We start from the raw sequence: 14,179 nt of genomic DNA on the forward strand, positions 1-14,179 counted from the left end.
GTGAAGGCGGGACCAAACTATGACCCCCCACCTCCACTAGGTGATGGAGCTGATAAAAGGGGCCCAGAGCAATTGATCTAATGTGGTGGCAGAGGCTGTATCGAGACTAATGTAATCTAATAGATAATTTCTATATTGGTTAGAATTAAGATTATTTTTATTTTTCCAGTTCATGAGGACTGTTTTCTTGGCTATGCATAGGGCAGTGAAAACCATATGGGCTATATTCTTATCTGTAGTGACATTATCACTTACATTTCAGACACTTCGATAAGTCCTCACATATCTCGCGCCAAAACCTCTGAACTGGTGGACAGAACCAAAGAGCGTGGATATAACTGTCCGGTAAATTGGTTTGACAGTGTGAGCAGTTGTTGGTAGACGTAAAGCCCATCTTGAACATCCGATGACCTGTATAGTGCACTCTATGTAATATTTTGTATTGAATTAATTGAAGACTGGGATTTCTAATTAGATGAAAGGTTTTTAAGCAAATCTGAGACCAGAAGTTTAGGTCTAAGTTAACTGATAAATCCGCTTCCCATTTTGCAATAGGAAGTGATATTGATTCATCTGTTTTAGAAAGCATTCTGTATATTTTGGATAGTAATTTGGGGGTTTTAAGAGTAAGAAATTGAACCACACTTGGTGGTGTTTGTAGTTCAACTTGACCCGGTTTAAATTTCTTTTTTACTATGGATTTAATTTTTGTTGATATTCTAAAAATCTTTTCTTGTTGATCCCATATTGTGTAACTAATCTGTCAAATGAAATAAATTCTGTTCCTTCTAGTATATGTTCTAAATATATGATTCCTTTACCACTCCAATCTGAAAAGTTTAGCATATTATTGTTTTGTAATATGTCAGGGTTGTTCCAGATAGGTGTACGTTTGCATGGGATTAATGAAGACTCCATCAATTTTAGAAACTCCCACCATGCTGTCAGAGAAGAGCTGATGCTGATGCTTTTAAAGCATTCATGTCGTTGGATGTTTGAGCTGATAAATGGTAGATCTGAAATCTCTAGATTGCAAAGTGCTTGTTCTACATCTAGCCAAGGTTCATCTAAGAGGGTATGTTTTAGCCATCCTGAGATAAACTGAAGCCTGTTGGCTAAGAAGTAATGCTGAAAGTTAGGCAGTTCTAATCCTCCTTTATCCTTGGTCTTTTGTAGTGTTTTTAAGCTTATACGTGGGGGTTTATTTTTCTAAAGGAATTTGGACATACATGAATCTAGAGATCTGAACCAATCTTGTGGCGGTTGATTGGGATCATTGAGAATAAATAATTTAATTTTGGTAAGACTATCATTTTTATAGCGGCAACCCTTCCCATGAGTGATATGGGTAGACATTTCCATCTAGCCAGATCGCCTTCTACCTTCTTTAAAAGTGGGATATGGTTTAATTTAGTTAGATCTGCAAGCTTGGGAGAAACATTAATACCTAAATATTTCCCAATTGCAGTGGTGTTCTTCTGATAGTTTAACTTTATAAAGTTAAACTATCAGAAGAATGCAAATAAACAGCTACAATGTCAGTCCTCAAAGTATTTTGTTAGAGGTAAAAACAGGGCGTGGCTTTATTTTGGCATAAGACCACTTTGAACTACAAAATGGGAACCATAGTAAGTATCCAGTCTGTCCAATATTATTCAAGCTGGTATTTGGCTTTTTCAAAATTATGTTACTATTATACATAACCGACTTATTCTGAGAGCCAGAAGAGACTACCGTTTTAGAATAGTTAGCAATAAGCAGTGTTGGTCACTTGAAAAAAGTCATCAGTAACTAATTACTGATTACTTCCCCCAAAAAGTAATCCCATTACTTTACTGATTACTTATATTCAAAAGTAATTAATTACTTAGTTACTTAGTTACTTTTTAAAAACACAATTTACAACCTGAATAGGTGATAAAGTGATAGATCTTTCAGCCCAATTCTACTTTTTCTACATAATCCATCATACAAAATGTAATCAAATGGAAACATCTCTTTTTAAAACTTGTTTTATTAGTTTTAATCTTTTAACTTCATGCATCAAGCAAAAATTTAACTATATGCAACATTCTCTTACTGGAAGAAATTTGTTTAATATTTAAACCTATTTTCTGCACATTCCAGCACATAATATATATATTTTTTTTGTGTTTACACTCACTCTTTCAAATAGATGCAAGTAAAACACAGCAGAAAATAAATTAAGTCAAAGACTAGCGGTCCTGTCGCTCTATTTTCACCTGTAAAGCAGGAGCAGGTTTACCCTGATGCAGGTGTGCCGCAGCGGTCAGTGGAAGAATCCGCGAGTTTCTCTGTGAATTTCCCATTACGTTGTAGCGCACTCGGTGCTTGCTTGGACAGTAACGCGTTAACGCGGACACCTTCAGTAAAATCCTGCTGAAACACTGCCACCTTGTGGTGAAGGTTTTGCATGGGATTTTGGGGGGTTAAGGGATAGGGATGCAGTGGCGATCCACATTATTTCCTTAGGGAAAAGTATTCTGATTCTGACTCTGATTGTTTCAGGATGACCTGCCATTATCCAATGACACATCTGCTCACCTGTATCTTTTGCTCGCTTCTCCTCCTCTTCTTTTCTCTTTTTTCTAAACTGAGCACCTGATGGCTTTGAACTTTTCTTGTCCATCTTACATTGGTTTTAATTTTGCACTACAGTATGAACACAAATCCCCCAACTCGAGGATCGCAACAACATAACCTAATAGACCTACACCTTAGTTCACAGATTCACTTTGTCTAAGGTTTATTTCTGGGATTTCACACAACCCAGGATTCAAATCATGAATACATAATGGGCTTGGATTTACAACATTATAAATAATATGTGCTCTATTTGGAAGCAGCCCCCCCCCCCCCCTCCCCTTTCGACGGGTTGTGTGAGACTTTAAATCATCAAACTGTAAATTATAAATTTTAAATTGTTATTGATCCCTTTACCCCAGTCCTAAAGTGTATATTTATTTTCTTACTCTTCTTATATTTACTGTTTGTTTACTTGCACTGCTGTAACTGGAACCTTGTCGTCTCTGTATATACTGGACTGTATGTAGTGGAGATGACAATAAAGTTTACTTTGACTTCAGCAGCAAGCATGCACACTGAGGGCTCTCGCGCTCACTTTTCGGGTATAGAATTTCAAAAAATTATAAGTCTGTATCATAATGTCTGGTGTTTTCATGTTTGTTGTTTTGTTTTTATTTTGTTTTATTTTGCGAGTTGGTTATTAGTAGGGGTGGGTTTTTATGATCAATTTATCGATTAAAATCGATTCTGGCTGGGATAACGTGAAATTGATTCATTAAAATCCTGAATCGATTTTTTTAATATAAATTTATTTTGCCCGAAATGACAGAATCTCAGGTGAAATCTCACAAAATTTTAACAACCACCAAACAGCTATGACAGTAAATGTGAGCAGGAACATGGATTCTGCACAAAGACACAAACACAAAGCGCGGACCCGCGGATCAGAATCAGTGAGATGTGACTTTCTCACCTGAGGGCACAGACACGGTCGGGGCTGAAAGCCGACAGCTCGCTGATTCTGATGTTTCGGCCGGTCCGCGCTTTGTGTTTACGCCCTTTTTGCGCCGATTCTAAAGCTGTTAGTTTTATCTCTCTCCAAACAATAAAAATAAAACTGACTGAACCAGCAGCAAAAGAAGATCCAAACTACGCTTCACATAAACATCGTCATGAATTCCCTCTGACTTTTACTGTTTTGCTTCCACCACACTTCATGCACAGCTCTCTCTCTCTTTCTCTGTACTGTTTTCTGCATTATTCACTTGCTTGTTACGCACACCTCTACTGTTGTTTACAGCGCTGTCTGCCGCTGTTTTTTTTCCCGTTTACATACTTCTGAAAAGAAAACCTAATTTCTGAGGTTCATTACTGAACAAATTTAAACTTTTTAAAATTATGCAAAATGCAAAACGCTTAGCCATGTCTCTAATAAAACCGCTGTAACGTCAGAGGTAATGTTCCATGTTCATTAAAATGCTTTAAAAACCGACTTAGCTTTTGCAACTGTTCTCCTCATTCAAATAATTGGTTGTACCGTTCTGTATAAACTGTCAGGGTAGTTCTTTGTTTCATATGTTCATCGGGAAACAAATCTCCAAAAGTCACCAACTTGGAGTGTTTCAGTTTGCCATCTTAGGGAGAAATCAACACACATGGGTGTATGTCCTTTGTTGCTGAGATTTATTGATAAAAACAGTACAAAAAATCAACCATTTGTACACATTTTTACAAATAATTATAAAAAGTGAGTGAGTACATTTCAACATTTTCAGCAATCACTCACAATCCTGGCACTGCCATGGTATCTGTAGTCTGCATTTACCTTGGCTTGGCTTCCTGATCAATTGTCCACTACCAAAAGGAAGCCAAGCCCTGTGATCACACCTTGTTTTGTTGTAAAGGGTGGCAGGGCTTGGCTTCCTTTTGGTAGTGGAGCATTGATCAGTCGTCCATTGTGGCATCAATGTGATCACACCTTGTTTTGTTGTAAAGGGTGGCAGGGCTTGGCTTCCTTTTGGTAGTGGAGCATTGATCAGTCGTCCATTGTGGCATCAATGTGATCACACCTTGTTTTGTTGTAAAGGGTGGCAGGGCTTGGCTTCCTTTTGGTAGTGGACAATTGATCAGGAAGCCAAGCCAAGGTAAATGCAGACTACAGATACCATGGCAGTGCCAGGATTGTGAGTGATTGCTGAAAATGTTGAAATGTACTCACTCACTTTTTATAATTATTTGTAAAAATGTGTACAAATGGTTGATTTTTTGTACTGTTTTTATCAATAAATCTCAGCAACAAAGGACATACACCCATGTGTGTTGATTTCTCCCTAAGATGGCAAACTGAAACACTCCAAGTTGGTGACTTTTGGAGATTTGTTTCCCTGGATGATTGAGAATGCATCAAGATGAAACAAAAGGAAGCTCACCGCTTTTAGCAGCTCCCCCACCCCCTCATCCACACACCCCCACTCCCCTCCCTCCAGAATTCCCAGGTAACAACCCAATTTACATATGAATGACTAGCCAATTTAGCTTCCACTTGCCTGAAGCTAAAGCTTAGCTAAAAGCCTACCAGCCATTTTAATGGTTTTCTTTCGTTTTTGATGTACTGCAGAATATTTTTGGCCAGGAAAACCTTCATGTTTTTCTGTTTTATCTTCAGCTACTTTGATAAAAAGGCCTCTGCTGTGACGCTCACACCTTTGATAAAGTCTTGCGTGTGCCAGCTTCCTTTTTATAGATACAAAAGTATGTAAATTTACTGATCAGAATTATATTTCTGACTGTCAAAATGTCCCATATTCAAATCGAATTTAATCGAATCGTGGATCGAATCGATTCGGGACCTTGTGAATCAGAATCGATTCTAGAAATCAGTGACGATACCCGGCCCTAGTTAGTAGATGCTGCTCCAGCCAGCCAGAGAATCCCCCGCACTCTCCTCCCTGTGCCACAAGCAGCAGGCGCACCTTGCAAACGGAGGGCGTCCTTACTGCCAGCAAATGGGCGATAGAAAACCGATCGGTGCCTATGCCATTCCCAATATGCGCTGGCTGATGTCGAGGGAGCATGAGAACCAGCAATTTTATATTTTTTTTTGCCGATGCCCGTAATGCCGCCCCCCACCACGATGCCCCGGGCAACCACCCATATCAAAAACCGCTACTGTAGGGATGGGTTTAAAAGTATGTTTCCTAATTCAAATAAATTTTAGTTTGAATAATCTCATTTCGATCCATTAAACCCTAAATGTATGTTGCCAGAAACGCCAGAATCTCACAAAACTAGTTCAACAGCCGCCAAACAGCTAACCGGTTGTTAAGTGATGCCGTATGAACCCTGCTTCCGGGTCCAAACTACTCTGCGTTAATCAAGGCTGATGTGTTAACATGTAGTGATGGCCGAGTGAAGCCTTCTGAAGCACCGAAGAGTTTCAGGCCTCTTTAGTGACATCTGGTGGCCAAAAGTATGAATCGCAGCTTACAACTCAAACTTCTTCATTATGATTGCCCGCTCCTTAGAGCTGAACTGACAGCGTCTGTTTGATGTTTACTTCAATAATAAATTATTTGTCCTTGTTTAAATGTGCCATGGTGTGTTCTCCTTTTGCTTGTGACTTCCTAATATAACACACACACACACACACCAGAAAATTAAAATCTCCTTGTTTTATCGTCAGTTACTTTGACACAATGGACAAGCGGAAGAGAGTTGATGGATGTACAGAAATGAGACAACCATTAGAATGACAGAAAAATACTTAGACAACTTTATTGTGTATCAAAATACTGTCTTACAATCATTTTTAAAGCCTTTTTATTTTGGACAAGATTCTTTTTTTTGTTCAGAAACAGATTAGACAGAGCGGAGATGGAAGGACAAAGGGAGGGGAGGAGGGAGGGGTGGGTGTTGCTGAAGGGGAAACTGGTGAGATCTAAAACACTGAGCGCAAAAAAAAAAAAAAAAACAAAAAAAAAAAAAACCAAGCATCTGTCCACTCCCTCTGACGCGATGAACCACACCATCATCGTCATTGTCAGCCCTTCTGTTAAGTACAACTTTGGAAACTTCCCTTTTTAACATACAAGGCAGTGAGTCACTGCACACTCACGTTTCATGCCAGGGAATCGGGCTCTTTATCAGAGTTCTTACAACCTAATGGACATGGATGGCCATTACTGATGGCACGCTTTCCACAAAAAAAAAAACAAAAAACAAAAAAAAACAAACAAACCGAGGAAGTGGCATTTCCAGGCAGCAGTGTCGGGATGACGAGCAAGCTACTGTGAAATGCGTCTTCCCTACTAAGAACAGCAGTGGCTAAACCTGGATCACACTAGCAGCAGGTAAAACAGCTGGGTTAGTAACAGAGCATCATGAACACTCTGGTGTAATGAACAGACATGTGTGTGTTCTCATAGAAGCTCATATCAGAGTGAATCCATTATTTACTGTGTGTATGTCAGAGTAACTCCTCCAGTGTAAACAGTAACTTCCATCCAAAGCAGGGGGCCAGACTCTACTGGCGCTACACTAGCTTCTCATAAATCCACTGAAAATCGCCTAAGGCACGACTGACTGCTAGCTTACAGTAATAATGAAAAAGGTGCGTCGTTCTCGTCCCCAAGTTTACTGAATGTGTTTAGCAGAAGAATGAAAACAGAAAATGGAACAACTGACTGTAGACAAAGGAATATTCAATGCACTGAACTTTGAATGGAATTTTAAAATATCCAATCCTGGAATCTGGCTGAGGGCAACACTGATGAAGTCATTGGTAACATGGGAGGGACGTGGAGCTGTACACAATGATGGCTTAAACTGGAGAACGTCGTTTTAAACAGTGGTACAATTCTAATCTGCAGAGCTGGATTTTTGCTTTTTTATTTTTTTAAACTGTGATGTGGTAGGGGCTGCCGGGGATGTGCTCGTCGCCCCACTTCACCACCAGGATGTACTCTCCCTTTTCCTTGAGCTGGTAGCTCACGTTGTACATGCGGTTGCCCAGATGTTTCACAAGGATCTCCTCACATGGGACCTTAGGACCGTCCACGCCAACCAAGAGCATGTTACGACCTGCAAAAGATGTTATCAGGTGAGTGATTGCATCAGATCAGAATCAGCCCCAGAGCGTGTCGTGCAGAAGCAGCCACACTGCTGAAAGGTGTGGACAATTCCTCCAATGTTGCGTTGCTAAAACAAGCACAGCCATTCCTCAGAGACGAGTCCTGACAACAGCTTCACCAAACTACCATCGCTGAGTGCTGGCAGTACAGGCCTTCCTTCAGATGTCCATTTGCATGAACAGATTAAATGTCAAGTGAAAGCAGCTCATATGAAAGCTCTGCCACACCGCAGGATTTTCTATTGTCATACTTACGACTTTACCACAAAATACAACATCTGATCCTGAATAGCGCTTTGACCCGTGTTCTGTTCATGCATATCCTAGCTTTACACACCTGCTTTGCTGCAGTCAACGCTGAAGTTGTTCTTCTGACCAATGAAGCCCTTTGTCAGGCCTGGGCCCTTAGCCACAACCTTGCTGGCATCGGATTGGATAGGAGCGCCCTGCTGAGAACAGCTGATGGCACGGGTCACAGGGTCTACAGTAACAGAGGAGGTTTCATGCATACTGTGGCTAGACACAAGCTTGGAACCTAGAAGACAGAGAGGAAGAGGAGTGCGAGTTAAAGCTGAAGGCATTACAGTATTTTACATTTAATAAAATAATGATGAAAATATTCCTCCTCACCAGTGATCTTGGCCTTGAAGGGGCTTCCCACAATGTGGTAAGGACCGCCATACTTGATGGAGATGAGATAGTTGCCGGGTGCCATCGGGGTGTACGTGACCCTGTAACCCTCGGGACACTCCACACAGTCCATCTTCACCTTGGAAGGCCCGTCGATGGTGACCGCTAAAGCCCCGGGCCCTGCGTTGCTCGTGTTCACCACAAATTCACATGATGTTCCTGGAGGTAAATGACACATGACAGGCAGGATATAGGGGACATCAAACAGGCAAAGGAATTTCATTGATTTGCACTCAGGGTGAAAGTGCTACCTGTGGTGCCTCCCTCCAGTCCTGGTCCGTATGCAGACACCATCCCAGGGTCTCCGGCCTGGCCGGTCTCTCCGACTCGAATCTTGAACGGACTACCAGGGATGTGACTTCCATTGAACTTCACATCAATCAGATAGAGACCATTCTCTCTGGGGATGAACCTGACTGCATATTTATCTATCAAACAGAAGGCAGATCAGTGTGTAACACATCACATCAGCTTAGCAAGTGCTTTGATTGGGTTAGGGTTGGTTTTCCTGAGGTTACCTTGGTCAATCTCAGTGACGCAGCACTCCTCCAGCGCTCCTGACGGGCTGTGGACCTTGGCATCAATCGCACCCTTTGCTCCGTTAAGGCTGACAGCAAATGACGCTGGTTGGTTCACCTTCAGACCCGATTCCTGCTCAACAACACACTCACAGAATTAAACACTGCATCGAAGGACAAAATGAACCCCCATGCCTCTGCCGCCCACAGCAAGTCAGCAAAAGGTCACCACATCATAACCACCACTCTTACATAGCTTACCTGAAGTCGCTAACAAGGCTAAAGAGGAGGGCTGTGCAGTGAAAAGGTGTGCATGCATCATATTTTTGCTTGTGCACGTCCGTGTGCACATGAAGATTCCTGCAAGTGCTTCTAGTAGGTGGTCTGACCATTCATTTTGTAATATATTAGAGAACGCGCGATATGCTTTCAGTGAGCAGCAGGTACTTTGGAGTCGTGCTACCCAAAGTCTACGTCCACACAGTGTCTTGGTATCATGCATGTATGCAGTGATGACAAAGGCCCGTGTGATGATGTGACACTGACACATGGCTCTATGGATGAATGAACAGGAAGAACAGCCCATGTTAAACCTCTTTAACCCTTTAGCGCCCACAAGACTTTCAGAGACGAGAGGCTGTTGGGAGCCTTTAGAATGAGGCACGAGAAACACACACAGTCCTTTCGTATCCCAGAAGCCCTTGCACTGCCCAGCAATGCAGCAGCAGCTGATGGTGATCCCATGTCTGTACCTTTGCTACCAGTGCATGCAAAACAAACCACTACAGCTGACTTGCCGTCAGAGGTATCCACGCTCAAAACATAAACAAAAACCCTCACCGAGCTGCTACAGTAAAAAGAAATAAAAGGCTGGTCTCTTTACATATGATCTAGCACAAAAGTCACCAACACTCTGCTGCTGCAATGCGGTGTACTGTGGCCTGGTGGTGTGTGCATACGGATGTGTGCGTGTCTCAGAGCCTCACCTGAAGACTGGCAACAGTGAGTCGGCGGGCATCGTCTGACGGCGAAGCCACGGGGACGATGAAGGGGCTGTCGGGGATGTGCTCGTCGTTGAAGCGGATCGACACCTCGTAGTCACCTACACGGGGAACCATCAGTCAGTGAGAGTGTCACTTAAGCACAAAACAGTGACAGGACGACATGCACACGCACGCACTCATATGAGGACCAGGGTCAGAGTACGACTGAAGCATAAAACCACACTAAACTAGAAATGTGATTCAGTGTGCAGCACAGGCTCTGTCTCTTCTCACCAGGCTCCTGCACGATGTAGGAAACCCCACTGGAGCCGTCCTTGCGGTCCTCAAAGGCGATTTCGGCCTTGCTTGGCCCCTCCACAGCAATACTGAGCCCTCCGGCCCCAGCCTCCCGCGTCCAGATGCTGAACTCCGCTACACACACATGCCAAAACAGAGTTAGCTATACAGTGTAAAATTACACACTGGATTCTGCACTCACAACCCAGACACCACACCAACCTGGTACTCCAGCCTCCGCTCTCTCCAGGCCTGGCCCTCCAGCACGCACTTTGTGAGCGCCACCCTCACCCAGGGGGCCGACAGTGAACTGGAACGGGCTCCCAGGCACATGCACGCCGTTGTATTTCACACACACTGTATGCACACCGGTCTCAGTGGGCACAAAACGAATGCAGTAGGTGTTATTCTCTCCCTCCATGATGTCAGCCTTGTGAACCTGACCAGAGGGGCTGGTCACCTGAGCGGTCATGTCCGCTATGCTGATCTCTGAGGACGCACAGATGTAGACATACAAACATGAGGATCACCTAGCGTCAGCTGCATAAGAGAACCTAACCGTGAGAAGGCTGTAACCTCCCCCTTTACACCCAAGCACAGATGGAGAATTAAATACGAGTTCCTGCTCGTCTCACCTGGGATCTTCAGGCTCAGGTCACACTGGCTGCCAACATTTGCAACTGATGCTGCCCTCTTCTTCCTGGTGATGCTCTCCTTCATTCTGCCCTCCCCAGTTACCTTCACCGTGAAAGCACTTCCTGTGTATACACATGAACAAATTCACTTTTACAAAACCAAAACATGTGCCTCCTCTGTAATCCGACTGTTTCATGTAAGCACCTGGCACATGTTGGTCAGCAAACTTGATGTTGATGATGTAATTTCCTGGTTCAGTGGGGCAGTAGGTGACCTTGCAGGTGCCATCCTCCTGGTCCTCAGTGTTAATGTCCACTTTGCTGGGGCCTTCAATGGAGAGGCTCAGGCCACCGTAGCCTAATGCATCAAAGATGAGCATGACAAATATGAATGTGTAAAAATAAAATGACAGCATCTATGCTTTCACTGAGCATATACCTGCATCACGAGTGTCGATGATGAACTCTGCAGGCTCAAAGGTCCTGGCCTCGCTCAGCCCCTGTCCACTCACACGCACACGGCTCGCGTCACCAATCTCTGACTGCTTGATCATTACAGAAATTGGGCTGCTGGGAATATGACGACCGTTCTTCTTGATGTTAACAAGGTGCTCGCCAATCTCCTTGGGAACAAAGGATATTCCTAAGACAGACAGAGGAGGGTTAACAATGCGCCAACCAGCATGCAGCCAGTTTCATCCCCCCAGTTATACTTAGGAAACCATAAAATATTCTGATGACTCATTGTTTAGCAAACTTAGACGCACACTCACCAACGTGACCGTTACGCAGCATCTTCAGCAGGCAGGGCTCCTCTCGCCCTGAGGGTGTTGTAAGAGAGGCTGTCAGCTGGCTGAGGTCGAGCTCTCCAATGTCCAGTGGAATATCTGCAGCCGAGCCCACCTTCAGATGGGACATCCTCATCGAATCGTCACCTAGAGATGCAGTAGTGATTGTTAGGGCACACGCTAATGGCATAAATGCACTTTTTCTATCATTTTTTGTGTGTGTGTGTGTGTGTGTGTGTGTGTGTGTGTGTGTGTGTGTGTGTGTGTGTGTGTGTGTGTGTGTGTGTGTGTGTGTGTGTGTGGGTGGGGGGGGGGGGGGGGTGCGGTGTGTGTGGGGGGGGGGGTGCGGTGTGTGGGGGGGGGTGCGGTTTGTGGCTCAGCTGCAGGGGAGGGGGTGGAGCAGTGGGTTCAGGGGAGGCCGACCCACACCTGACTGGAGGAGAGGGTGGTGTGTGCTACAGGAGCAGTGGGAAAGCCAATAAAAACGTGTTAACAGCAACGCTGCTGTTGTCGGCTCACACACACACACACACGTATCCTTGCTAAATTAACTGGATTTTTATCGTTTCAGTTTCCAGGCATGTAGTCTTGGAACATCTCTGGATCCAGCAGGAAGGGAGGAACTACGTTACTGTAGTGTGTGGGCTGCATGGATGTCTACTCTGATGTAGAAAGAGTTACCAGTAATCCTAGCAGAGAAGGGGCTGCCTGGGATGTGCTTGTCATTGTATTTAACAAGGATGCTGTAGTCTCCCGGCAGCACTGGCAGGTAAGACACTGTGCAGGTTCCGTCCTGGTTGTCCACACAGCTGATGTCAGCCTTGGACGGACCCTCGATGGCCAGAGACAAACCCCCTACAAAGATGATCAGCGGGCGTCACATGTGTTCAAATCTGAGGCGGCAGGTAAGTCATAGCCAATATAATTGCACTCCACAGGTGTAACTGTTACCCACCTTCTCCAGCATCTTTGGTGTTAACAGTAAAGACGGCTGGCTTGTTGACAGTCCCGTGGATAAGGCCAGGCCCATAGGCACTGACATTACCACTGTTCATGTAATCCACGTAGAACTGCAAGGGACTTCCTGTTGGCAGACAGAGCGGTTAGTGTCGCACGTCCAAACCATCTTCTCAGTGCACTTTAGAGCCTACACAGTCCTAAATGTGTGCAGATACCAGGGATGTGGATGCCGTCGTATTTGATATCCATCTCGTGCAGGCCGGCCTCTGTGGGAGCGTACTTGACAGTAACCGTGCCATCTTTGTTGTCTGTGATGTCAGGCTTAGCCACTTTGCCCGATGGCATTCGGACCTCACCTGAAGCAGAGGACAACACAATGACACACAATGACACACACACACATCACTATGATCAAATTACGCGTTTATAAAGGAGACGTTACCTGTGATCTCTCCTTTCTGGATGGTGAATGGAATCACCAGGTCAAACGGTCTCAGACTTGCCACATCCAGCCCGTTCATTCCCATTGGTCGGTCTGTTGCCTGAGAGACAGAGTGCACCAGTCAGATCACAGGTTGTTAAGAGATTGTGGCAACCGTTCTGGTTATAGTGACAACATGTCACACAAAGTGAACACAGTGCGGGATGGAAGAGGAAAACGCCAACAATGAACAGAGGATGAGACGATGAGATGGAATGATAATGGCGACTGTGGTCAGGATGATGGTACGGACAAGCTGCAAGAGCAGGATGGGGACAAAACATCGGGAAGCCATTTTGAAAAACGTGGAGTAGCTGGGACGGCCAAATTTAGGATTTTCAAAATGGCCTTTTTCCCTCTGAAGCCAGGTCGACATGGAGCACTGTCCACAAGGGCTGCATAATGCTTGAGTAAATATATAATTTGGTCCCATGCTACGAAGGAAACCACTGTTTAGCTCATACAGTAGGCTTTGGACCCTGAACTTTAACATTATGCAGCTCTGCTGAACAGTCCATGTGTCCCTGGCATCCTGTTTGGAGAGAGAAACGAGAGAAAGCACCCTCAGTGATGAAACACCTGCAATGAGACACAGCAGACAATGATGAAAGGAGACCATGTGCACCATAGACGACAAAGGGACAACAGGGAGAAGCAAAACTGAAGCCGAGAAGGCCGAGAGACTGGAGGCTGAGGATTTAGATACCCAGGGCTGTTGACTGTAGTACTGGGGCATTTGGCTCTGTTGCATGAGCTGGTCTGATGGAGCTCCTTCCAGTGCCTGGAGGGTGTAGGTAGGGATGGTGGAGGGAATTGAGAGAGTGAAAAAGATAAGGCATTGGAGCGGATTAAAACGGCAGTCAAAGTGATTTAGAGAAACGGCTGCAGGCGTCAGGACCAAAGCCTCTGTAGGGGAAGTAGTTGAAAGCATCTGTGGTCCAGGGCTCTGACAAACCTGTAACTGCTGGTAAACAACCAGCTCAGTAGTTACTGTACCGACGAGCAACACAAACACTCTGCATCAACTTGTAATTCTTACCACGTCTACATCAGCTGCTGCTCATTTGAATTTAAAATCTGTCCTCATAAAGGCCCCGCCCCTCTACACCATCTTACTGAGAGTACTCAGTCAGTATGAAGGGGCTGAGCAAT

The 14,179-nt window shown here is 44.4% G+C and overlaps 1 protein-coding gene across 1 annotated transcript in view; it reads right to left on the minus strand.

Annotated features, from left to right (window-relative positions):
- Positions 1-6,290: 6,290 nt before the first annotated feature.
- flna (filamin A, alpha (actin binding protein 280)) overlaps positions 6,291-14,179 on the minus strand; it is a 35,749-nt gene continuing 27,860 nt past the window's right edge. The window contains 17 exon segments of the mRNA XM_026155315.1: positions 6,291-7,626; positions 8,013-8,210; positions 8,306-8,524; positions 8,617-8,793; positions 8,884-9,016; positions 9,870-9,985; positions 10,161-10,298; positions 10,386-10,652; positions 10,799-10,921; positions 11,004-11,156; positions 11,238-11,441; positions 11,572-11,733; positions 12,268-12,441; positions 12,542-12,670; positions 12,762-12,902; positions 12,989-13,088; positions 13,734-13,808. Coding sequence (XP_026011100.1) covers positions 7,442-7,626; positions 8,013-8,210; positions 8,306-8,524; positions 8,617-8,793; positions 8,884-9,016; positions 9,870-9,985; positions 10,161-10,298; positions 10,386-10,652; positions 10,799-10,921; positions 11,004-11,156; positions 11,238-11,441; positions 11,572-11,733; positions 12,268-12,441; positions 12,542-12,670; positions 12,762-12,902; positions 12,989-13,088; positions 13,734-13,808 — 2,694 coding nt within the window. The 3' untranslated portion in view covers positions 6,291-7,441.

This window comes from Astatotilapia calliptera, chromosome 20, assembly GCF_900246225.1.
Source record: "Astatotilapia calliptera chromosome 20, fAstCal1.2, whole genome shotgun sequence".
Taxonomy (NCBI): domain Eukaryota; kingdom Metazoa; phylum Chordata; class Actinopteri; order Cichliformes; family Cichlidae; genus Astatotilapia; species Astatotilapia calliptera.